The following is a 25,070-nucleotide window of genomic DNA, read 5'->3' on the forward strand; positions in this document are numbered from 1 at the left end:
GTTGTAGAAGAGGTCTACCGCCGAGTTATGCATCGTTATCATATCGTAATCAACTAGTCAAGAAAGTATCACGGAACGCGCCCCTGCGTCCGTGGAAAGCGTGGGAGAATCAACAGTCACTGTTGAGTTTGTGCTTTGGCCACGAGTGGCCGGTCTGATCCCATCGCTGCGTCCACATTAGCAACAAGTTGAAATTACCAAGCCGGTATGTACTGACTGTGAGATTTTGGTTCGAATAGGCGTTCTGGTGCCTTTTGATATATTTGGTCGTTTCGAAGCCCGGAGGATCGCAAGTCACCATTTCCTCGCCCGTCTTCTGGTACAGCCGTACATAGTCAACTCGCATGACTGCCGGAAAGATAAGGTGCTCCCAATCGATCCAGGTCCAACCGTTACTGATTCCCAAGTTCAAAATCATTGACATGGGCTCCTCAGATATCTGGCGGGCTTTGATGTTGCCGTTGGGCCCGATGGCGCGGCCGTCCAGCGTGAACATAGTCTGGTCCCCGACCTTCCAGTCGATAAAGGCATTCTCGCCTTCACCAGGCGCGTACTCAAACGAGTATCGTTGATATTGAACACCGTCGAACCAGTCCTTGTTCAGGTTGGTGGTGGCTGAAATAGCTTGTTGAAACGGACCACCCGTGTAGCTGTTGAAGTAGCTGAGCCTATGGTCGGGAAACGCAGTGAAGTTGTAGTTCGGATACCAGAAGATATCGAACGGGGCTACTTGGTAACTCTGCGTCGCGATGGGCATCTTTTGCGGTGCATACGTGGCTCCCACCTCTATGACATCGATTTCGGGTGCGCCTCGGCCAGTCCCAGGCGTAGGGTGATCCTCCCCAGGACAGGTGCAAGAAGGAAGTCGTTGTCCAGGCAAGTTGGAGAGACCATCAGGACTCGATTGGTTTGGCGTGATACCAGCATCGCAGGCCTGGTAAGTGTAGGGCCACATGCCGTCTGTTGTACTCAAGTAGCCTGGTCGCCCGAGATTGCCCATTGTCCACGCACCAGGCCAAAGGCCTGTTACACCTGCTGGCCCTGGCAGAGATACCGAGACTTCAAAGATGCCACCCTTGAAGCAAAGCTGGTTCCAGCTGTTCAGCATGCCGGAGCGGTATTCGAGGCCATGATTGATGAACTTTTCCAACTTTATTTCTAGTACTCCGTCGTGGGTGGTCACTGCGTCCGGGTCGTACCACTGCAGGTCTTTGGTCGCACCGTACCAGAAGTCACCGGCAAAGAAGTACGGGTCATCTCCTTCGTAGAACGTGCGATTGCTTTTGTTGAACTCGTCTGAAAACACCAACTCATATTGATCACCGTGTGCCCCTTTTCTTTTCATAACGTGCTGCGGGGTATCCGGGTCAATTAGTCCCTTACGCATGTTCAGTAGGAGCGGATAGGTTTTGTCGTTCACTTTGGCCCATGGCTGGGGCTTGTATCGGCTCGGTATCGAAGGCCCCCCGTATGAGGAGTTGTAATCGATGATACCAACGGCGGACAGTACTGGAAGCCCGATGAAAACGAAAAGCAGGCCAGCAATCATGAAAAAGAGGCCAATCGTCGAGACAATGCTGTCCTTTGTAAAGTGATCGCGCAGCTTTGGCCTGTAATGGATGTCATCGTCAGGGTGCGGCATGTGCAGCTCATCATCTGACTCGACTTCATCTCCAATCAACGGCCAGGCTGCCATGCCCTTGTCCCCATAAGGCGCGGTTAGTCGATCGTCTATGAAGGATGTATTCTTTTCTGGATCGAACAAGGTGTTGAGCTTTGTTGTTGAAGCATTTGGAGTAAGGAAAGGGTTAGCTGGTAAAGGAGTCATCGTTCCAGATACCAACGGATGCCTGGAAGCTGATGAATGTTCACAGAAAGAACTCCTCGCACTCAAAGTTCTGGGGCTGTCTGAGTAAGGACTGAAGTATCGCGTGTAATCCGTGCCTAGATCTTGCAGGGTCAACGAGCTGCCTGGCAAACGCCCGGCCTGACTTGGTAGATCTGGTGCGCTTTTGTTATGTGTTCCCCTTAACGACGGCCGCAGAGGGCGTGGCTGAGAGCGCCTTTCGCCAGTAGTTATGGGCCGCCCTGTCATCGGGTGCATACTGCCGTTCGACTGCAATTGCCTGCCTTCAGGACCTCCATGACTACAGCTTGAGGCAGAAGCTGTAGGGTTCAGAGGAGACGATACCGTAGGAGAAAACGGTGAGGTGAGCTGTGGCGTCGGATGAGCAAGACCAAAATCGATGACCAAGTCGGAACCCGAACTGGCGCTGTCGTCGGATTCCCTGTCTGGGGCCCTCGCATACTGGTTCGTCCCTTCGCTGCCTGGCCCACGCAGGAACGCAGCCTCCTTCTCTGCAAATAGACTGGACGTAGACCGCCCGAATTGTTCAACATGGCCCGCTGCGTTTGTACCGGAGTACCGTGACGATGTGTAGGATGCAGTTCTCTTCAGAGGGGCCGCCATAGGTTGTATACGCTTGTTTAGCGACTGGGTGGCGCTACGCCCCGGCTGTCTTTCCCCACAGCTCTCTGAAACTGTATAGCTCACACCAATTGCTACGGTATGCCTTTATGGTTTCTCCTACCAGCTCGTAGAATATGCGAGAGTGTAGACGAATCGAACTGGTGCAACGAGCCTCGCCGAACGAAAGGAACCGTGGAGTGCGAGGTGAGGATCGAGGTAATGAGTCTAGGGCCTATTGCAAGTGAACGCAGCCGTTGTATGTGACGCCTCAGCTGCACGGGAAACAGACGACAGAGAGCTGTGGTGAGCGAGTGAACAGACTCCCAAGAGCCCAGCGATAGCGCGTGTAAATAGTCAGGGTAAATAGTGAGGTCAAGGCAGAGGCGCGGTTTCGTTGGGTTTGACCAAGAAGAGACAAGCATGGATAGTCGTACCATTGGAACGGTGAACCCCACGTTGAACCACACCCAGCCAATCACGAGCTCCTTCCTGTTACCTGCGACTAATTCGACCCTCTTTCGAGAATTAGCTCCTGTTCGATAGGTCTTGTATCGCGGCCTTTGCTGAATTAGTCACTGTAGCCGGAGCTCGTGTTTGCTGCAATTTCAAGCTCGCAACTTCTACAAACCCCATTGTTCGATCGCAACTCTCACAAACTTCTTTCCTACCCTTTGTGAGCGCTGAATCGTGATGTATTCGACGTGTGTTTGGTTCGCGTCCAAGCCCCTGCTACTCGCTGTTGTTATCGTAAAGATGTGGATATGCATACCTCGGGCAGCGCGCAAACCATGGATGACCTCTAGTCTATGATGCACCCAATGTTATGTACATGCGCGGCCGTTATTGATACTGCGACGAGCCATCGCCGTGGAAAGTCTTCTTGAATTTTTACATGCCTCTGTATCATATGTACTAACACTGTCTTGTTCATACAATCCCAACCCTTGTGCTTGTCTCTTTGAACGTGTCTCGGCGCCCAGATTGTCAAATTGCGAGCAACGATTTGTCTCTTAGCGCCTGTAAATCTTGGTGCATCATCGTGGCGCGTCGGCTGTACAACGGGCGAGAGCGTCCTGGTTGGCTCTGGGAAGAACGTGCTGCCCAGAGACGCAACTCTCTTATCTAGAAGCTGCGGGCCCCAGTAAGAGACGTGCACATACAAGCAAGTCGCGCAATAAGGACTCCGGTAAGTGACCTCACATCCTTTCTATTTCTTGCAAGCGTGCTCTTTCAATCGTAAACAAAATTGGCGCGTTCGTCTCAACCCAGATCTCATCCGCTCGCACATGATTGCTTGTGCTCACCCGCCCACCCATCTGCGTATTCCAATCTTTGACATCCCACTCCAGCCCAGCAGTCGTGATCACCGCGGGCCCATAAATTGGAACAAAGCCAACATTTTCCGTAAAGACTCCACTGCTTTGAAGCCCCCTTATCACACTCCTTTCACTCTTGAGAATGAAAGAAAGGCTAGATTCGGAGAAGAGCCACAGCCTTAGATTGGAATGCTTCGTCTCTTCTCTGACCATTTCGTGCAAAAGCCCTAGGCCTTGATCGACTCTTCCTCCCAAGGTTCCAAGAATTAGCACGTCTTGCAGATCTGTGGAAGATACTCTTGAAGAAATCTTCTGCATGCACTTGCCAAAATCCGTGCTTTCCTGGTCATGATCTTGCGACACCTCGACTCCATGTGCGGTATAGTACTCACGCACATCGTCGCGCAGTGAATCAAGATCTCCATGTACAGAATTGGGTAGCTATGAGATACGTCAGCGGCATGTACGTCATCCGACCAGTGATGGCCTTTCTCACAAACTGTGCTCGTTGTTTTGCCAAGTCCCCCTGAAACATGTCAAATAGCCTATTAGCACCTCCATCGGCGCATATCCGATATTTTGAGTGTTTCCAGAGTCGTGAGAAGGCCGCGAAATGGGCAATTGGTTGGTTTAGGATGAGTAGGTCTGGAGGGGTTGAAGAATCTTCTGGGTGATCGCTTTCTACAAGGAATCTTGCTGGATAGAACTCGCTTGCTTCAGGTACACCCATGTCTCCAAATTTAATAAAAAATGTGCGAATGCTTAACAATTGTCGTAAATCTAACAGAATGCAAAAGTAGTGACGCGGAAAAGAGCGGCAAATGCAATGCAGATACGCGACGAGCTAGGCTATAAACGTTCTAGTTGTATCGCGATTTCTCCAGCTCCTTGCCTCATACCTCATCACGGGACATCACTCGAACTCACCACCTAAGTACAACACTTAACCCTGGAGTCTTGTAGAGGCTTATTGATGCAGTATAATTCAATGTCCAGTCGGCCGCCTTTATATCTCCCAGGTCAGAGTCGTCTCGTCGCTGGGCGCTGTATTCGACCCCGAGGTACATCACCGAGCTCCATCTACTGCTACAGCGCAACGCATTAGATACACACAGCTTGATCTGTACATATTTTCTCCTCTCGGGCGAAAAAATTCTTCCGCTAGCCCGCCAATACAAGGGCGTGGTACCAATGTTAGATAATGTCATCCACAAGCTCTCAAGTAATCCTACGATAGCCCCATACCCGCATCTTGAGGAAGTGGACGTGAAACGATAGTTTGCGGTATTACCTTTGGTATGTAATCAACGCTATCTGCAGTATTGTGGCTATACAGACGCCATGGATTTCGAAAATGATCAAAAGATGGACTCGAATATCTACAATAGGCAACTCTTCTCCCAGCGTGCTATAGCGCAAAGAGCAGCTGCCCCATCGATAACGTTATTCACCCACATGGCTTGCTTATATACAACGGCCCCAACGCCTTAACGGTTGGATCGTGCTTCGGACCTACATTAGTTCACTAGTCTTACAGGCAATCGCCAAAGGATTTGTCTAAGCGTGAAACTAAGTTTCAAGATCTTCGGTACTGCGTAAAGCATTCCATCGTCAGATCATTCAGCAACAATGCTATATTTACAGCGCACAACTCCGACGAGAAAGGTCATCAACGAAAGGAGCTGGTAATTGTTAAGGTGGAATTCAACTGTGCTATGGGCAACTCAAAATACTTGTTCCTCCGGCTCTTGCGCCCCAAGACAAGATCTTATGGCAGAGCAGTCGGATCCGGGTCAATGTCGTGCAAACTCTGGCCGCGCTAGCAACAGTAAGAAGGCTTCTAGAAGAAGAAATTGCGAGCTTCTTTGACCATTAATGGTATGCTCTCGTCAATCGCGTATGCAATAAGGATATTACCCGACCCCGACTAAAGAGGAAATTTTGTCACCGAGGCTTGTCTGCAGGGCCCTACGAGATGACGTCGAGCACACACTACACTCGCAACAATCGCGCTTACTAGCCAGCATACGCAGAGCTGTAGTAGAGCGGCAGATGGCCACTCCTTTCTTCAAGACGATAATCGTCGCCGACATCGCCCACTGCGCAATGAGGCTGCGGGACGAGTTCGATGTAGCATGCTTTGGCCCCGCACCAAACGCAGCAGCTCCGAGCGGGCAGGGTTCGGTCGACATCTCACCACGTCGTGCCACAACTCATTGTCCGTCCACACCTTCAGAAGGCTTGCAGTAGCAGCACATTCTCAGGTACTGCGACGCCTCAGGGCTGGTTCGCCGCCCCAATCGCCTAACCCTCCATGTGCTGTGCAGACGCCCTCCAAGCTCTTCTCCGCCTGTCTAACACCACAATCCTGCGTGTATCTAACGCTGATAAGAATCGCGATCCCTACTATCGCTGAGCGAGTCATGAATTAGATACGCTACGGACCTCACAAGGTCCTGCAATTCAACGACTGATGGGCGGTCGGTTTATGAGGGCAGCGATTTGTTCTTACGCACGTGTGAACCCGCCTACTATTCGACACACGCAACCAACTACCGGTACGCATTAAGTCTCGCAAGACTTGAGCCACAAAATGCGAATCGCCTGTCATCATCGTCAAGCTTACACCCGCCAACGCGGTTCCTGTCAGCATGCTCTCCCCTGCCGCCATCTGCAGGCTGAAACAGAACCTACGTACTTGCTTTTTACGAAGTACGTCCGGTATGGCGCAAACCACTGCAATCGACCCTGGGGTCACATCTGGGAAGAGGCACATTTAGACGCTTGGCTCAAGACCCAACAAGGTGGTCGACGCCTCTTCGACGCTAGTCCGGACTACTTTCAATGTAGAGCTGTACATGCCAAAAGTGTACTCCAGGTTGTGAGCCTAGTATTGCCTAGCCTCTAAGCCAAGTTCTGCACAGGACAGCCGTTAGGACGCAGCACTCACCAGCAGCCAAGCCCGATCTTCACTCGGAGCGGTGGGATTATAACCTATCCAAGTCCCCAGTCTAGGGTAAGCCAGAGCATCCCACGAGTTTGACACGGAATACCTGCCCGACGCGACTGTATAACTATTACTACCCCCGAATTACGTTCAACTGCTATATAATTTTGCTATCTTCAGCACACCCTCTTCTTCTAGCTCTAGTATCCCTTACCGTTAGAAGATGGATCTACCGGCGATGGTTGAGTCTACAGCCTCCACCCCTACCCGAAGTTCACCTTATCACGAACCACCGCTATCACAATTGCACAATCCCTACGCTAGGATGTCTTCAAGGAGAGCGATTGCATGTGTCACTTGTGCGAAAGCGAAGACAAAATGCGACAAAGCTGTAAGTAATATCTCCCTCGTCGACTAGTGTCCAAGTTGATTGATAGAATGTTCCAGCTACCATCGTGCTCCCGCTGCATCACCAAGGGCATCAAGTGTGAACCGCGATCAACACGTCGCACATCGGATAATGGCTACCGAGGAAACATAAAGAAGCCTTTTATGTCATCGAAAAGATATCACTCCACCAGCACTGTACCGTCGTTGAATCGACACACTTCACTTCGAACCGTACCCTCTTCAAACCGACCGCGGGCTATGCGCGCCGCCCCGCATATTGATTTTAGCACTGCTGTGAAAATGACAGAGCATGCTTCCGGCGTCTCAGGATACCCCATGCTCACCCCCCTTCCAACATACACATCTCAAATCGTAGATGAATGGCACTCGTATTCGAGTGCTCCCGAGCAAAACATGGTTGCCTACACACAAGCAGTGGAGATGAACACCTTCCCCATTTCAGGTCGTTTGACACCACAGACACCAGAACCAACAATTTACCATGAGCCACTATCTATTGGAGAGAACCTGGACCCGTACATGAATTCTCAGTCATGGTCAGACGAAGTGTTTGTGTCGGCTGGACTCGGATTTGACCCTGATATGACGGCGATGCTACCCACAAATATGTGGCCTACATCTGAACATGAGCAAGTTATGCAGATGGATCAGATGTCATGGCCTCAGCCTTCTCTCGCTGTATCCCCCACGCACATGTCAACTGAGCTAGGATCCAACACTTGCGAGGTGCCTTCATTGACCACTAGCGAGTGCTCGGCGGAAGACTTCAACAATCCGGGACCGAGTGTAGACGAATGGTCAATCTACCAACCTACCGCCACTCAGATCAACATAGCAAATTTTGTCACTTCGGCTCCCTTCCTGCACGACTTGAATCTTATTCCGAGCCATGCGCCTATCTGGGAAGACGTTTTCATACCTGGCCTATCGCAATACTAGATGGGCTATAACACTGTTTATCGGGCCCGGAACACAATGGGCACTTTAGGTACGTCGGATCCGAAGGGTTTATTATCACTAGGCGGGATGCTGTTTAGTCATTATTTCCCGAGCTGACTGTCGCTAGATTGCTGACCATCAAACGTCACATGGCTAGAGGTAAGCACAAAAATCTCACTACAAATAAAGAATGGACCCTGAATTCTGACAAGTGGGCAGTGCCATGTGGCTCAAGCTTGCTGCGCATTGCGACCAGCCAGTTCTTGGGTTTCGCACATCGCGATGCGCAACTCACATAGGTCTGAGAGCTACAAAGAGTATGCAGCTAGCGAAGTAGCCTCAGAATGGATGAGAAGCCGCGCGCTTTCTGGTTCAAGAAATAACGCACTTCGTCATCACCGTCCTGGAAAGACCTACAAAACTCAGCTTATACACACTACTAGCATTGTGTCTCGCGTCTTTGAAAAGACATCTGTCCTCATTGCCACCGAGCAGCGTCTTTTCACTGAACTCCGAAGTCTCACATGACCGTGAAACTCGGTCAACGAATCACGGGACACCTCTTGAGCCACGGACAGACAGCATCGGGAACAACGATGATTCGTCAGTTTTGGCCTATCGAGTCTTGAACCATTGAAGATTGGAGATCTTGAGCATGGGTGAGCGAGGTGTTCTCGTTTCCGCCACGAGTTGCTTCGAGGTCGAACTTCAGCACTAGGCACAGAATATCACTTCATCGTCATTCGAGCTTCTTCAGCCACTCTTCGTGATACTATTTACCATTACCCTAAATGACTTAGCATGCAATTGTCGATCAGAAGCCATTGCCTCAAATGTCCGTATGCAACTCCGACTGCCACGCGTAGGCTCTGGTCCAATGTGGCTGCCGCATGAGATTACTATGAAAGCCACATACGAGCCTACACATCGACTTCAACCACATACCCATCTCGCTTCATGTTCTGAATGCTTACCATGATGAAGGCTCTCTGAAGTAGACCCGACTTTCGCCGCGAAAGGGCCTAATCGCCTACGCCTGCCCCCCGGACGGCTAAAACGTCATCATGGTGGCATTAGTCGGATTGGTCAATCTCATCAGAAGGCTTGCATTTTCCACACTGAGTTTTCTACCATGTACGGGTCATGCTTATTGGACACCTTGCGCCACCATAGCACGACTTGGCATAGTAGTTTCTATTACTATCCTCGGAACTCAATGCCATATCTTCGCTGTTCGCATTCCTTTACCACTAGTTGACGCATCTTTCGCATTACCAATCCGGACTCCTCAAGCTACTAGGCTTTGTCCCACACACACTCGACAAAAGCAAAAATACCACTTCGTCTATTCGCTCCTATTGCGGACTTGACCAGCCACTTACTACCCCACATCTGTGGCTAGAATCCCCCACTTACCATCATGCTAGTGATCGATGGCTGATAACAAGGTATAGTATTCGCATACAGTAGTCGGATGTCTACACCGTCGCTAATGCTTCGCATGTCCGCGACGTAGGCATTGGAGCCACTGCATGACCCTTTCCCATGGTTGCAGCGCATTGTGCCTGGGCACGACTTTGGATATGCAGAAGCACACCGGTGAATGCTGTGTAAGTCGAGCTATCCATTAAAAATGGACTTTCTTGTGATTGGAGGATAGTAGGAATCTGGCCTGTATTGGCAACTCCTTGCGTACCCGGTGGCTGACCGCTTGCATTACTATCTACGATGGGCATGACATCAGACCCAGCTTGCTCTAGATGACGCTTTCGTTGACTGGAAACTTCCATTTAGTAAACGAATTGGTGAACTTCCTCCAATACGGAACCTAAGTCAACATACCCGTTCACCATTTTTATAATTTCTTCGTCGTATTAAGCACTACCAAGGCCACCAACTGCCGACTTGCCGCCTATGCACCAGCCCGGGCCCCACTAGTTCATCTATGCAACCAACCACACAGTGTCAAAACCGGCACGGCGCGCGTCAAACCCCTGTTCCTGCATCATTCACACAGACCAACAGTGAAATACGCATCTAGCTCGCGTGTGCATGATCTTGACTAGGATCAGGGAATAAAGTTAAATCTATCTTTAGTCGGCGCAACTGGCGGGGTTCGGGGCCATCTGTCCACCGCACCTGGTGGCTAGCTGTTATCGATACCCGTCTGAAGCCCTCTTCAACATCAGCTGATCCATTTACGCGTATGCTTCAAGATAGACATTTATACTTTTGATGCAGGAACAAGGGGGTCGAAAGGTAAGACCTAAACACTGCATGATACATGTGTCAATGTGCGCTTCCAGCAACCACAAAACCGGTAAGTGGAGTATCTCGTATTCGATATACCATACAGCGGGCCAAATACCCGTTTCTCCGATGACATGTACCGCTCAGGGTGCGGCTCAAGTACTACCGGAGCGCATGGAGCATAGCATCATGGTGTGCTGCCCTGCATTACGTATACACTTTTCTTCAGCCCGCCACGCTCGTGCTCGACAGCTCGCTACCCGTATAGCCGTTGCAGACGTTACCCGACAACAGAATCGGCATTGGATTGGCCATGTCTATCTACGGTGTCATCTCATCTGCGCCCGCTTCGCAATCCTGTACGGGTACGGCACGGACACGGTTCGCAGCTAACGACGCCTCTCCACTTGCATCATAGCTTCTCTTGATCCATGGCGATCCAAAAGCTAAGGAATAAGCTGTATCTTCGCCGTCTTGACATCCAATGAGGGTGTGCAGATAGTGTCAATCCAGGGACTGTGTCAAGCCTCGTGGGGAAGCTAGGATGTAGCTTGCAGCCCCCAGGACGTTTATGGCCCTGGGTCCGGTCCACGAGCCATTGCCATAGGTAGATGTGCCATGCAGAAGGCTCCTGTGCGCTACCGTCCAAGCCCCCGGGCCGTTCCACAACAGCTGTAAGCGAGCCCAGACGTGGGCGCGGAGGCCTTTCCGCCCGTACTTCAGATGTCATAGTCTTTTTAGGTCATTTCATGAGCTGGCTAGTCGTGGTTGTGTTGAAGATGCTACGGAGGCAGTGGAACGGGTAGAGCATCTCGGGTCTTGAATTAGCACCGAAAAGCTTGTGCTAAAAGCTTTCATGACAGGACCCTGCAGGGTGTTTTTACCGATATATGGATCAGATGGAAGGAGGGTTGAAGGCGCGTTGACCGGTGAACAGTTTGGAAGCTACTCCACAGACCCCACAAGCTGATGCGATCGAACTGCCAATCGCTGAGTGCGCCCTGGACTCGAAGGGAACCACATGCCCTGCATCAATCCTTGGATCTCCACATTCGCTCCACATGGGCGCGCGAACGATGGAATCGCCACTTATCTCCTCCATCTTCTGAAGGATGGATGGATATCTCTTCCAGCATCTGCTATCGCAGATCACGCGCTTCTAGTCGGACACGAGCCGTCCCGAGCGCGAGGGACGCCCGTAGTCAACCCCGGAAGACCCACCACCGCAAGCCTGGTCGAGGGAAGCTGACTGCTTACGGCTTCTCCACCTCGCTTCGCCACGTGCAGAAGAGACACATATGACTTTAGCCGGTCTTCCAAGAAAGCAGGTGGGGTTGTTGAAAGAGAGTGGAGAGTGACCCTACGTGTGTTAGAGTTGGTGGACGGCCGGTATCGCAGAATGGTCTAAATGGTATTGTGGCGATGTAGGTTACCTAGTCGGCTTGAGGGTGACGCGTACATGTGGGGAGGCTAGACCGAAAGATCCACATGGCTGCCGACTATGTATGTTGGCTCCGAAGTGATGGTGACGTTGTGAACCTAGTGTGGATTCCTGCAGCCATCGTGACTATCAGCGCTCGAAAATAGATTCACACTCTCTTCAGTAGGTGGTGAGACCGCCAAACTTTGTTGCGCGTGTAGCTGAATCTAGAAAACCATTTGCCCTAGAGTTTCTACCACTGGTTCAATGTCATCGTATAAGGCCAGTTTGTAACAAGGATTTAGATGTGCACAGCTGCGCAACTGATTTCCCCAATTGTGCCCCAGCACAACAACCATGTTTTATCTCAAAAACCCCACCTTGCTGTAGATGTTGCTTCAAGAAGATTGATTTTGGACTCGAAGGGCCTGATGGCTTACGACTTCGGACATGGAGCGTATTACCTCTATCCGAGGCGCAAAGTTGAGAATTGGCTCGTGGATGCCCCGGAACAGGAGTGAGAGGTCTAATAGTTCGCATCTTATTTCGTGATCTGAAAGCTCATGGAACGGTATTGCGTATGCGCAGTCTGTACGTCGAGCTGTGATAATATCTACCTGCTTTCCCTAGTTTATATTAGCCTGGAAAATCAAACGCCTCTTTCCATCATCTGACGAGTCACTGAAAAGCTCGTTAAAATGCATGAGACTCACCTCGTGGAGCTGTTCGCGCACGGCACAATACTCTTCAGCCTCCCGAAAGCTGTAGCCAACGACGAGTGTAACCTGCCTACATGGCTTGCCATCATGGCCTTTCTTCAAGAAGTGAACCTGACCGTGGTCAAGATCGGGTTGTAATTTCCAGCGATTTGATCTCTTCAACGGCCCGAATTCCTTCATCATTCCGTATAGCAAAGTGAGGCAAAGGTACGGCTGCGCTCCATCGTGAACAGCACACACTTTTCTCAATTGATCATTACCCCTCTCCCAGAGGATCTTCCATAACGCTAACATGAGAAATTCTCGGCCCGTAACGCCAACGCCTCCCATCACGTCACTGGGAGGGTAGCGGAAATACAATTCTTGAAGCCCGGTCAATCCAGCACCTGCAAAGTCAAAACTTGTGACTCGCTTTCGTCGGGCATCAAAAACAAACTGAGCTTCGAAATTGGGCTGGAACTCGAGCTGAAGCTTCGTGATCGATGCTCTAGAAGCTGGCAACAGTCTGTCGGCTTTCATTCGGAGCTCCTGAGCAGAGGACCAGCGTATGCTGAATATAGTCAAGGATCGTGCAAGAGCCTGGAAATCCCTGTGTAATTGGCGACAGGCAAAGGGAAGGGCTAGCTGGGACCGAGAGAGGGGTAGAGGTGTGGTGCCAGGCTCTCTTCGAAAGGCATACTCGACAATGTAATTCCGCAGTTCGCCTGGGAGGGTCAGAAGCGGGGAGGTTTGCGTCATTCGGAATGCAATTGTGGTTGATCTTTTGCTCTCCGTGGTGCTTCGCGAGGGGATGGCCTACAGACACAGTTCTGAATTCTCCAGGGTAGAAGATGGCCGTCACTATCGAGCAGTTAAGAGAGCGTCTGGGAAGCGCTCGGACGACGAGCACATATGCCGCAATTCGCTGGAGATGATAGTGGTGACTGTCGCCAAGGTCTATGTATTGGTATTAAAGAATGCCGTGATGGCACCCGAGGCTGTTGATGATGGACGAAGAAACGCGTGCTACATTTTAGTGGGGCTAGCACGCGGAGCTTTAGTCAGCAGGCGACTATTATGGCCGGGCATCGCGTCAACTTGCAACCTTATGATTTCAGAATCACCATCTCGCTCGGATCATGGAACCACGTTTTCTCCTATAGCTAACCTTCAATATTATGACTTACCCCATTTCGTTATGGTTTCCATAACGACCCGATGACGTCTCCCTTTACATCTACAACCGCGACATGGGAAGCTCTGGGTTCAGCCGTGTCCTGTGAAGCTTCAATAAGATGCTAAGCTAGAGATGTAAGCTCCTCACCATAGCAGGTTAAGTTCATCAAGTGATAAGTGTATAGTAGGTAGGTAGCGAGGAGAGAGCTCAAGCAAGTCTACTGCTCCCTCACATGATTGCGCAACACAACAAGATCGCACTAGCAGCGAAATGACATGGGAACTGGCGTTTGGAAATGCTGTAGAAGAGGTGCGAACAAGCTTTGCACTCATTGTGGGGTAAGCCAAAGATCCCCTGCTAAACATACCCCGGATATACCGCTCCGACCTAGCACACCAGGAATCCTTCATTCTGAAACATATCCAGTATGGGTTTTGCCAATAAGGAGTAGGAATTAATTTAATTGCCGCAATATGGGGCGGCGCCTACCCCGCTGGGGTTAGGTCAAGGTGCTACATCAGCCAGTTTAGGATTCATCTATGAATTTACCTATCGGGTAATCCTAATATGCGGATGCAACCGAACAGACGTTCATTGGCGAATGCGACCTGCAATATAACATCCGAAAATCCTTAGAATGCAACTCTTGGTCATGAGGACTTTGGCGTTGGATTCTCTACTCTATAGTAGGGAATGTATGAAAAGACTGCCTCGGCGGGTGTTTATGCCTATCCTTGAATGTAAATGTATAAATTCGCTAGATTCGACTGTGTAGATTTGCAGACCGAGCGCAAAGCAACAACACAATCAGTATGAGGCACTGCACACTCATATGTCTTGCTGCTGTGCTCTTGCACCAAGCGAGCGCCCACTGTACGTCCGTGTAGATAGCTATTAGTATAACGGAGTACCGTACTAAGTTGTGAACCTAGATGTCTTTAACCGCCTCATAATCAACAACACAATCTCTAAAGACTTCCAGTACATCCGCGACATTTCTGGCAATGCCGGGCTGTACAATGACCTCTGGCAGAAGTCGTTCCCCATCTTCGGCCCCGAGAACGAAAACGTCACTTGTGGTCGCGGTGCTTTCCCCGTTCACAACTCCAACACCATTGAGACCGCCACGATCCTTGCCGGTGACAATGTTGGCTTCATGGTTTCAGGTCCATACTACGAGGGCGATTCGCAGCCGTATATCTTCCATGAAGGCCCAGGACAGGTGTTCCTGTCAAAGCTACCGAATGATTTGAAGAGCCTAAACGACTATGATGGGAAAGGAAATTTCTTCAAGATTGCATATGCGGGACCACAGGGGGCGACGTCGTGGTCATTGCTCGGAAAACTCGAGATGAACTTCACAATCCCGAAGACGACGCCATCAGGGAAATATCTTCTGAGGATCGAGCATTTCCTCCCTTCCCCGAGCCATGGACAGAGTCAGTGGTTCGTCAATTGTGCGCACGTCGAGATCGTGGGAGGGGGAGGTGGCACTCCAGGACCTTCCGTCAGGTTCCCGAACGCGTATAGTGAGGATGATCCGAGTATTTGGTTTCATGAGCCTGGGACAAGTCGGTCCCCACCGAATACTTCGACCTATATTGAGCCGAAGCCGGACGTTTGGCAGGGCTGAGTGTCGTTAACATCATCAGTAATTTCAGGCTTTCAAGGGAGGAAAGGTGGGTTTACGAAGACATGCACTAGGCTGTAGCATTTCTACCTTCCAAAGTATTCCTAGTTATCAAGCGTTGACCACAATCCTCGCCATTTTGCTTCCCTATGTCGGTTGCCAGAAGAAACGCACTAATACCTACTAGCTAGTCGAGCAAGACTTATACACTATCACCGCGTATCCTCTTTTCACTAGATCTCTCGGTTGTACCCATGCAGTGTATGTTCCCCATTATATCATGGGGGGCTCACTATCATCTTCCCTCGTCTCAGCCTGAATGCCAAGACACTATCAACTGCGATGACCGCAAAGAAGGAGAAGACTAGACTACCACCGAACACTAAGCTATGATACGTCCAAGCATCGCTCGCGTTGAGCGGGACTACTTGGCATACAATCGCCCATGGCAGTACGTACAGCAGATTTGATGCGAGTGATTGGTACAGATACCACTTCGGACGAGTCGAGACAAGGATTGCGGCGAGCTGTGTCGAGACGCCGTAGAGGATATAGCACCAGTCGATGGTCCGCCACATTCGGGCTGCAATGCGCGATACTTTCTCCGAGCCCGAAAGATATAGTGCGAAAGGCTTCGCACCAAGGAAGGACATCAAGAGGCATAGTGGGATCTCCACGAGTAGAACAATGACAATGGAGTAGAATGCCCGCCGCACTATACTCCAGATTTTGGTGCGTGATGTTCGTGGGTTGAAGTCTTGAGTGGCAGATTCAAGACCTGAACGAAACTTTCCCCAAGAGTGCCCGACAAAAGTAAGTGTTGTGGCCTCGAGTGCCTGGACCGGGACCATGACGAGACCCCAGCGGATAGTTGTGAAGACACCCCAAGAAGTCGCGTAATCGCTACCTAGGTCAACGATGCCGTGAACGAGCCAAAGGTACAGCGCGTTCCGGATAAGTGACTCGATGAAAAAGATGAAGCCAGGCTAGGCTAAAGTGACAAGTGCGGGTAGGGAGGGTGTGAGCTTTTGGTTAGAAACGTCGCCGTGGATTGCTGGCCTAGACCTAAAGCTTGTATTGTAGATGAAGTATGCCAAACCTACAAAGGCAGCCGTAAGGTTGCAAGCAAGTGAGATCCCAGCCTGCATATTGACTGATGGCGTAATCTTACCGACATGGAACTTAGAGATGATGAGCAGATCGAGGATGATGTTGACCGCAAATTTGACTGAGCTGATAATGAGTGGGACATCCGGCTTATCCAGCGCACGTGTCGATGTGCTCACTGCATACTCCATAGCGGAGCTGAACGCAGAGAAAGCGGATATGCGAACGTAGGTGACACTCGCGTCTCGCACTTCGGCCGGGACAAAGCCTTTCGCGAAACTTGACGCTCCAGCCACGAACCCTATGCTCATGATGAGTCCTAGGATGGATTGGAAGAGAATGAGCGTATGGGTTAGCTGGAGTCGCTCGCGGAAGGTGCGATTGGATTTGTCACCGATGACCAAGTATGATGCACGCGGAAGGCCTTCGTTAAGGACTTCTGCGACAACACCAATGTAAGTGTAGCTGTCTGTCGTGGCTACCATGGAGGAGTCGATTTTTGCGACCCATAGCTTGGATAAGGTGCCGTGGAGAGCCGGCAGAATGAATGCGCAGATGTTGAAGAGCAACGCTCCGAAATAGCTATCGCACGTAAGTAACTTGCTAATTGCAAATACAAGTGAGTGGCTTCTGAATAGCTTATTCTGAAGGAGTTCCCATTCGCGGCTGCGATTAAGTGCATAGGGCTCTGAGGGCCTTCAGGTTGGGTTGCGCAGACGATATAGCTCGCCGAATGCCTTCATTTATGACTTTACGTAGATATCTTGGAGTGATTACTTACGTATCGCGATGTCTGGAAGGCTTCACATCCGCAAGTGCTTGCTTCTTGCCTTGCACTGACAAGGCCGCACTTCCATCGCCCCCACAGAACATATTCTCGCTTTCGTCCACCGGTAAATCGTTAGATGAATAAATGACGCGCGAGGCGTCGTCATCCTTTGAGGGTAGCATCTGGTACTGGGGTCGGTGAGGTGGCAGCAGTATTGATCGCAGGGAAGAAGACGCCATCGCTTTATACCCAAGCGGAGCAAGTGAAAAACTTAGGTGGCAAGCCACTGCATCTGCGCGCGCATGCGCTCTATGCGCTCGCTTGCACGTTACCTAAACAGAGTGGTCTGGTGAAGGTGAAGTGAAGGTGGGCTGAAGTAGAATGGGGGAGCGGGATTCGTCCGGGCCGGCGAAGTGTCTTTCGGGTTGCCGTCACCGGAAGGCGTAACCGGTGAATGATGCAAGGGAGAGTTCTTCAAACTTTTGCTTCCGGTGATTGGACATTCTAGTGAAAGGTTGAGTGCTTTTTTGTGTCATTGGTTGGGAGCTGCAGCTCGCTTAATAGAAACCAGCGATGACCCCATCAAAAAGGTTGAAGGTCCGCTGTGAATTGTAGAGCAGGGAAAGTGTCTCTGTTGTTAGAATAGTGTTGAAGGATACTTCTTCCAATATCAAGTAATCAACACCACATCCGTATTCGGAATCATCCACTATATTATAGCTAATAGAGCCTAGTCACAGGTACTTATCAACGTACCCTATTACTCCTATACTCCTAACCTTTCTCTGCTACAAGTGCCTACCGCGGCTTCAGCATCATCTCAATTCCATCGACCCTCTCCATCTCCCATTCTTCACGTTACTCCCCCACCCCCAGTAGCTCTGATGTCGTCGTCTTGGTGTAAAGGACGGGCAGTCAATATCGGGTTGCAGGCTGAAGTAGGTATTGACAATGCTTACTACAACAAAGTAAGCTCGTGTGGAGCAAACGGGCGTGGTTATGGAAGTCGTTTTGATACAATAAAACATACAAATTACGCGAGAGTACACTTTCCAGTGGATAACATGGTTCATTCCGCACCGCTCATTTTTGTTGCAACACCGCTTTCACGATTTGCAGAGAGCGCTCCGAGCTTTACAACTTTTTATTATCTCAAGGTTGATTACTAGATATTGCTCGAGGTCTTCGAAGCTTGCTACGTAAACTATTGAACAATCTCCAAAAAGATTCAAATCTTGTTAGCCGTACGAGGGCCTTTCAATGTGTCTTACCAACTTCCGTTGATCTACATTGTTATTTATATATACGAGTAGCTGTTATTGCGGTTGTAAATGTTGACGTCGTATCAAATTCTCAAAAATAAATTGTAGCATTGTAGTTGCTCGCACTAGATCCTGACGGATACCCACAGGCAGTAGGTCATCAACATCCAACACGACTGGAGCTAACAACAACATCATCATACCAGAAGGTATTCGTATCTCCGCCATACGACTCCCATCCAAAATAAACAGCAGTAATCTTCGGTTTGGAAGTGCCTCTCTGCCACTGTCCCGCATTGCTATTGGTCGTACCCGCTTTTACAGTAAGACCATCGATAGTCGCATTGTTCAACCACGTCTCAACTGTGCCGTCGGTGCCCAGGTGATACTCGAAGCATTGCCAGGAGCCAGCGGGAAGCGCTTTGGAAGCGGCAATGCCTTGTGGGGATAGATCGGGCAACGTAGCGTCGTCGGTCTCGCGGTTGTACATTAAGATTTTGCTCTGACCTCCAATGCGGAGATGCTTTTTGGCGCCCTGAGCGGAGTCTGGCATCGTGATGAAAGTGACGTGAGAGTCGGTGAGGGCTTTCGAGGCTTTTCTGCAGAGAAAAGAACTAAGTGTTAGCACTGCTTGACCTGGTCCACAGGTATTCTTACAGATAAGTTCTGACGTAAACGTCTCCGCTGGGAATCTTCGTCGTGCCGAAGAAGATATGTCCACAAAAGCCACCCGCACCATCAACCCTCACAGAGTTCTTGCCAGTATGAGCCGTGGAGCTGTCAAGCGTGACTTTACCCCCCTGGTTGCAATCAGGCGCATATGTGGGCCATGCGGTCGCGTCCAGCCCACTCTCAAAGCTTTCTGAGACTTGGCCCAAGGAGAAAGGAAGGAGCGCGAGCGCGAGAACAGCGGTTTGTCGGAACATGGGTGCGATTGGGTAAGGGTTGAACGATTAAGCCTCTGGGAAAGGGCAAGGCAAAGGTATTTATGTGCTAAAATTTCCCTAGGCTTTCCCACTCCGTTACAGTTTCGGACTAGTTTGGGTGATTGAATATTATCTCCCTCACTCCACCATTCACGATCCATACTCTGGAAACTCGGCGCACATTTTTAGAGTAGATAAAGTAATTCCTGATTTAGCGCGTTCGGTGTTGAGATTAAACGTCTCACATGATTGATTTTCTCGCCTGTGCTTCCGGCAATTTGATTAAGATGTCGTTTGAAATTAATGCACACAAGCGTCAACCCATAACCACCGGCCAATCTTTCCTCGCAAGTTATTTGTGCTTTGCGCTCGCGACTTCTGTGTGATGGGTCCGATATAATTTCAGCTATACTTCCATACACCGGGCTAATAGCGGTGCACCCCACACGGAGGATCTCTGTTCGAGATTGCGCTCAGCCCTGCGGATATTAATCGGCTACCAATAAAACGAGCAACCTTTTACTCCAAAAAAGAACGTCTAGAAGTCGACTTCAATCCAAAATAGGATGCACAACTGTATAATTCACATAGGTCTACGCTAGAGAATCTTGAGGCTGCACCGTAAATCCAGTCGCATATCCGTGTATCGACCCTGTAATCCGTTGGCCGCTTGCGCGTGGGCAAGAAAAATCATGACGCAGATAGTTTCCGACGAAGAGTTGTACTGTAACGCGTAGTAATCTGTGTTATTTATTTCAAAAAGATCGTAGACACGATTGCAATAACAGACAATGGCCGAACCAACAACCTTGACGTCATTTTCCAACTTTCTACATATTTTCAGTCATCATGGGGTGGAATATTGTATGTTCAGAGACAAACTTAGTTGATTTTGTGCAGAATAGATATATGCAGCAAAGAACATGTGAAGAATTCAGCAACACTTCGTCGCTCGGTAGAGAAGCAGATTAGTTGTACCATACCCCAAGGACACTAAGTACATTGTTCTAGAAATGACTAACGCTAATGCCATGTATCGCGCTCTCGAAAACAGTCTTCACGCAATTCTGACCCGCTTGGGGTTCTCAAATATCCAAGAAGGCTCTCTAAAAATTGTAGCTACGCCAATTCTCTGGTATAGGTCGCCAGACTTTGATGGCACAATAAGCAGGACATAATGCTTCTGAAGCTTTGTCAAAGTATCGCTCTTCTCGGTACCTACAATGACACAGCCGATATCTGATAGTCGCGTAAATCCTGCAAATCCATGATAGTCGAAAATTCTGTCATCATCGGCACTGTGCTTGCCAATTGGAAGCTTGGTCCCTCTCAGAATGCCTGTGGGTTGCTTCCTTTGGATAATGTCTTTGGTCGTGCTGGGAGCGAACTCTAGGTCCAGGTCCAGGTTCCAGTCCATTTCACCGAAGGGGGCCGGCATATATTCAATCGAGCTTTTCACCGCCATCCAGGACCACGTTGGGACTTGACGATCCGCGGGGTACTTGATGGAATATGTCAAACTTCCGGGCTTAAGGGCTGCTTCTCGATTTTCAGCAGGGGGGGAGGTTCGCCAGAGAAGGCTTCTTCGAAGATAGCTTAGATCATTGGGGTCATGTAAGATCCCGTACCACGCGGTCGCCTTGAATACTCTCTCCAATCGGCGCTCAATTCCGGCCATAGCTAGCGATTTATCTGCTTCGTAAGTGAAGCTCTTCTCTGAATACCGTCGGTAAATTTCTTCGAAGAATTTTATTCTCATTCCCTTATATTGGGAAGCCATGGATGTTGGAAACTCTGGATCGGACATGAAAGCGGATTTGGAGCTACGCATGTCAGTATCGTGCGCATATTCAGTCATGATGTCTGGGACGTCTTACTTGCAAAGTCGGTTCAAGGTCTCAGATCTTATTCCCTCTCCACACTCCCAATACAATTGGGTCTTTGTGAAGTGAATGATCCGTCGGGAAAGTGCTCTCTCCTGAAACACCCATCCACGCGTGCTGAGCTCGGAGTCTTCAACGTCACGTTTGAAGTCGTCAATGGCATCGCAGAGATAAAATCTTGTTCTTTCCCTGTCCCGCGTGATGAAATCAAGGGGATATGCGGTCCTTCTCCGGAAGTTTTGTATACTATCGGGCCGGATGAAACCATCCTTGACACCACTTGAACAGGTTGCGGAAAGGGTAACGTTCGCGAAGCTGAACACGTCCTCCATCCTTTGGCATTCAGTCTTCCAGTCATTCTCTGAGTCTTGCAAGATACACAGGGAATCTATCCAAAGATATCTCAAGCCCAGTTGTCTCGTAATGTTGACGGCGTCTTGGAATGTCTGTGGGAGCTTTGAAAGATTAATATGTCTCTGCCACTGCTCCAGATTGTCTTTCAGGAGACAGATACTCTTGTGCTTGTCTGGGTCCCCCCATCTGTGCGATAGTGCAACATAACGCTTGTCTTGGCGATGTGCTGAGCAGTCAAGATTCAAGTCGTTCGGATCACCGCGCGTTTTCAGATCGATAAGTCGCGTAGGCATAGAAATAAGGCTCTTGGGCTCGCAGATGTGATTGGAATTGCAGTCATGAACCCATTGCCGAAGTAGTTCAGCTTGAACTGAACCTCCTGGTTCTGGAAGGAGTGGAAAACCCCTTTGAATATCTAACGAGGCATTGAGGGCGCCTGCGATACCGGGTCAGTTATTATATACTACTCGTAGATCATTGAAGCCTACCTGGGCCAACAACCAAGGACCAGACTGGAGGTCCGTTCTTACTAGTAGCCAGAGAGGAGCGGTTCCGGTAGTATGTCAGCTCGGCACCTGATGTTGAGGTGTCGGAAAGTATTCGACAAAGATTACAAACGTGAGCGGTGGTTTTAATATCACTCATACGGGAAGAATATCCACGACCAAAAAGAATACCTCCATCTTTTTTTGAACAATTTTCGCAAAGTCCGATCGGAGATGTTGTCTCTGCTGGTAAAATTTCCAAAATATCATTCCGGTCAAGGGATCTGAAAACGTCCTTGGCAAACTGATTGTCGGTGTATATTTCCCAGGTATCAGACAGTTCCGGTGTCACATAAGGGTGTTGAGTGCTGGCGAATCCAACAGACCCAGAGCCAAAGCCCGAGTCTAAGCTGTCCTGGTCCTGCTGTCGCTTTCTTAGCTTGGTAACGGGGACCGTGTTTTCATGAAGTGATGATTGCCTGCTTTGAGGTCCACTGCCATTCTGCGCATTCATCGGGAAGGTTGGATCATAACTGTAATTGGAGCTGGTGTTCTGTACAATCTTCGAAAGTACTTCGCAGACTTCACCAATCTTAGCCCTTGGAATGAGGGAAATAGCAGTGTTCTCTTCATCTACCGTTGTCGTGATGATAGTAGGAACTGTTCCTGGGATGTGAACCTTCCGGTCATTCACCATTATTGTTGAACCTCCGTTGCTTTCTGGATCCTCGATCAAGAGTCGGTCGTGTACCAATCGAAGCATGGCTCCAAGAGCGCCGCTCATGCTTGGACCCTGTTTCGTAAGACTAGTGTTCATCATGTGGTCAATCCAAAGCTGAACCGTTGGGTGAAGCCGTAACTCCTGGCCAACAAATATGTAGAATCTGTTGGAAAATTCAGAAAGCGAGGTGTTGAAAGTGTGTAAGGCCTCGTAGCCATAGAGTATCCAGATGATGAATTCGAGTAGTATGCAGCCGAAACTCCATATATCAATAGAGCGGGAGATTTGCGGTGCAATACTATTGAGCTCCGGGGCCAGATAGCGTAGCGTCCCTGTGAGACCCCAGGACGGCGTCCGACGCACATGCGTGGGTTGTGAGTGGATTTTGGCGAGTCCCATGTCTGCAATCAGAAACTTGCCTCGACCCCCTGTGCTTCGATCTAGCACAATGTTCTCAGGTTTCAGATCTCCATGGCGACAAAATCGTTGAGAGCTGGGGTCGGGGTCGTAATTGTGCCAAGATTTCAGGGCTTCAGCCAGGCCTTTGATCTCATTCAGTGCCCACTCAATCGTTGCCCTATCTCGAATCGATGGCTCTCTTTCCCAAAACTCTCTCAAATTCCCGCCGTCCACCCATTGGAACATAAGATACCGTTGACCATCCTGTTCAAACCCTGCGAAGAACTTGACAATACGGTCGTGATCGAGTTTCTGCACCATTTCAAGCGCATCAAGCTCCACGTTGTAAGCTTTCTCAGATCGAGACTTATCGTCCTTCAATTCCTTGATGGCAATGAGCTCGCCCTGAAAATATTAGTTTCGCTTGCGCATCGGGTCATCAACTTACAGTGATGAGCCCCACTTGGTGAGCTGGATGTATTCGACCTTTATGTAGAACACTGAAACCTCCACTGGCTACATCTTTCTTATATTTGATAATGGGTAACGGACATTTGTCATGCAATATCTCAAAGATCGCACCCTTCTTGAATACCCTTGCAAGGAAGATCCATTGGGTGTCGCGAAAGTTCCTAATATTTGCCCAATCGGTGGTATTAGAATCCGCAATTTCTTCATCGCTGGAGGCTTCTGAATCTTCAGAGCTCGGGAAAGGGGCCTTTACGTTCTCCAGTCGCCATGTTAAAAACCAGTCCAGGGCACTGTCATCCTTGAGAAATCCATTGAGCGACGTCACTTGCGCAACCTTCTCCTCGATGGGCAGGTAAGCATCTGTGAACTTGTAGATGTTTAGACCGGTAGCATATTTGATAAGGCCCCGATACGCAAGTATAGCAAATGTTCTCTTTGCATGGTTCTGTATGAATGCGGCGAGTTCTGGGTCCTTTCCACATCCACCTTTTCTGAGCTCTCTTTTGATGGTAGCCTCATCGAGGAGTTCCTCAAGATCATATTGCGGAAAAAAATCGGATTTGGAGAAAGCACTCTTAGTGAGGCGTCCCTTGATTAGCTCAGCAAGTCGAGGGCCTCTGAACTTGGACATGGTCGTATCTGTACGTTGTGCTGTTGCTTGAGGCTGTGGCAAATATAGCAGCTCTGGCATCATGTCCGGTATTGGATCTTCGGCAGTAGGCTCAACTGCGGAGTGTAACGGGGCTTCAGAGATGGACTCTCGCATGGTGGGCAACTCCGTGGTGCACTCGGAAAAAGCTTGCAGGGGATCACGTTGCAAAGCCAAGCAATGTACTGCGTTTCGAAGCTTTCTGATCTCCATGGGTTTCATTGAGTGCCTACGGGACGCGTGAGAAAAACATGTGATATTGAGATGAATCGGAGGTGTGGCTTACGAAGCAGCTTCTCCTGGGGAGTCTATAGATGATTTTACTTGATCCAGACTATCCAACGCATCCTCTAGATATGACCTCATTGTTCCAGAGAGAAACTTATCGTTACGCTCAACTTCTTCTAAAAGCATTGAGAACGTAGGCCTTTCGTTAGATTCGCCTTCTAGGGCTTCGCTTGTAGCAGAATTGCCGATGTTCGCTTTTACGGTGGTAATCCCATGCTTCATGTGTCTTAGACTGAGGACAATATCGTGTATATGAATTGCCGCATCTACTTCTTTCCACGCCCAACCGGTATGCTTTGTGATTGCATTGTCGAGCGACCTTTCAACAAGGCTGAAGAGACTTCCTAGCGACAGGCGGGTATTCGGTCCCGATGTGTGACTTGTGAAGGGTTTATCAGAATCAAGATCTTCCATAGCTTCATCCTCTTGCAACATGGCCATATTCTTGAATCAGGATGGATATATTATATGAGAACGGTGTAGAAGGATTGGAGGGCA

The 25,070-nt window shown here is 49.6% G+C and overlaps 8 protein-coding genes across 8 annotated transcripts; 2 read left to right on the top strand and 6 right to left on the bottom strand.

The window, feature by feature from the left end:
* Positions 1 to 109: 109 nt before the first annotated feature.
* Positions 110 to 2,470, bottom strand: K460DRAFT_327327 (glycoside hydrolase family 16 protein; the record flags this gene model as incomplete). The annotated part of the gene is made up of 2 exons (XM_040930663.1): positions 110 to 2,088; positions 2,152 to 2,470. 2 exons carry the CDS (start codon positions 2,468 to 2,470, stop codon positions 110 to 112), a joined length of 2,298 nt encoding a protein of 765 aa, XP_040793006.1.
* Positions 2,471 to 3,330: 860 nt separating this feature from the next.
* Positions 3,331 to 4,561, bottom strand: K460DRAFT_327329 (thiamine pyrophosphokinase). Its single transcript, XM_040930664.1, has 2 exons — positions 4,283 to 4,561; positions 3,331 to 4,227 (listed from the first exon to the last, which is right to left on the bottom strand). Exons 1-2 carry the CDS (start codon positions 4,514 to 4,516, stop codon positions 3,667 to 3,669), a joined length of 795 nt encoding a protein of 264 aa, XP_040793007.1. The 5' UTR covers positions 4,517 to 4,561; the 3' UTR covers positions 3,331 to 3,666.
* Positions 4,562 to 7,058: 2,497 nt separating this feature from the next.
* Positions 7,059 to 8,083, top strand: K460DRAFT_400510 (uncharacterized protein; the record flags this gene model as incomplete). Its single annotated transcript, XM_040936333.1, has 2 exons — positions 7,059 to 7,124; positions 7,181 to 8,083. 2 exons carry the CDS (start codon positions 7,059 to 7,061, stop codon positions 8,081 to 8,083), a joined length of 969 nt encoding a protein of 322 aa, XP_040793008.1.
* Positions 8,084 to 12,151: 4,068 nt separating this feature from the next.
* On the bottom strand, positions 12,152 to 13,210 carry K460DRAFT_400511 (uncharacterized protein; the record flags this gene model as incomplete). Its single annotated transcript, XM_040936334.1, has 2 exons — positions 12,152 to 12,379; positions 12,467 to 13,210. 2 exons carry the CDS (start codon positions 13,208 to 13,210, stop codon positions 12,152 to 12,154), a joined length of 972 nt encoding a protein of 323 aa, XP_040793009.1.
* A 1,352-nt stretch (positions 13,211 to 14,562) lies between these two features.
* On the top strand, positions 14,563 to 14,940 carry K460DRAFT_261142 (lytic polysaccharide monooxygenase; the record flags this gene model as incomplete). The annotated part of the gene is made up of 1 exon (XM_040927465.1): positions 14,563 to 14,940. A coding segment is annotated over one exon (378 nt), but the record flags the coding sequence as incomplete, so codon positions are not given.
* A 432-nt stretch (positions 14,941 to 15,372) lies between these two features.
* Positions 15,373 to 17,316, bottom strand: K460DRAFT_422922 (uncharacterized protein; the record flags this gene model as incomplete). The annotated part of the gene is made up of 3 exons (XM_040938191.1): positions 15,373 to 16,244; positions 16,299 to 16,947; positions 17,147 to 17,316. The coding sequence occupies 3 exons, from the start codon at positions 17,314 to 17,316 to the stop codon at positions 15,537 to 15,539; spliced, it is 1,527 nt and encodes a 508-aa protein (XP_040793011.1). The 3' UTR covers positions 15,373 to 15,536.
* A 1,240-nt stretch (positions 17,317 to 18,556) lies between these two features.
* Positions 18,557 to 19,322, bottom strand: K460DRAFT_270965 (uncharacterized protein; the record flags this gene model as incomplete). The annotated part of the gene is made up of 2 exons (XM_040927692.1): positions 18,557 to 18,995; positions 19,054 to 19,322. The coding sequence occupies 2 exons, from the start codon at positions 19,320 to 19,322 to the stop codon at positions 18,557 to 18,559; spliced, it is 708 nt and encodes a 235-aa protein (XP_040793012.1).
* Positions 19,323 to 20,273: 951 nt separating this feature from the next.
* Positions 20,274 to 25,050, bottom strand: K460DRAFT_390954 (uncharacterized protein). Its single transcript, XM_040935805.1, has 5 exons — positions 24,571 to 25,050; positions 23,613 to 24,513; positions 22,048 to 23,569; positions 21,200 to 21,995; positions 20,274 to 21,145 (listed from the first exon to the last, which is right to left on the bottom strand). The coding sequence occupies exons 1-5, from the start codon at positions 25,011 to 25,013 to the stop codon at positions 20,380 to 20,382; spliced, it is 4,428 nt and encodes a 1,475-aa protein (XP_040793013.1). The 5' UTR covers positions 25,014 to 25,050; the 3' UTR covers positions 20,274 to 20,379.
* Between the last annotated feature and the right edge of the window lie 20 nt (positions 25,051 to 25,070).

This window comes from Cucurbitaria berberidis (assembly GCF_010015615.1).
Source record: "Cucurbitaria berberidis CBS 394.84 unplaced genomic scaffold K460scaffold_1, whole genome shotgun sequence".
Taxonomy (NCBI): Eukaryota; Fungi; Ascomycota; class Dothideomycetes; order Pleosporales; family Cucurbitariaceae; genus Cucurbitaria; species Cucurbitaria berberidis.

Coding starts and splice junctions, on each gene's coding strand:
- K460DRAFT_390954 (XM_040935805.1), bottom strand. CDS start 25,013: ATGGCCATGTTGCAAGAGGATGAAGCTATGGAAGATCTTGATTCTGAT. Junction 23,570..23,612: donor ACCAAGTGGGGCTCATCACT/GTAAGTTGATGA, acceptor TAATATTTTCAG/GGCGAGCTCATTGCCATCAA. Junction 21,146..21,199: donor ACCTTGAACCGACTTTGCAA/GTAAGACGTCCC, acceptor TGACATGCGTAG/CTCCAAATCCGCTTTCATGT.
- K460DRAFT_327329 (XM_040930664.1), bottom strand. CDS start 4,516: ATGGGTGTACCTGAAGCAAGCGAGTTCTATCCAGCAAGATTCCTTGTA. Junction 4,228..4,282: donor CAAAACAACGAGCACAGTTT/GTGAGAAAGGCC, acceptor CGTATCTCATAG/CTACCCAATTCTGTACATGG.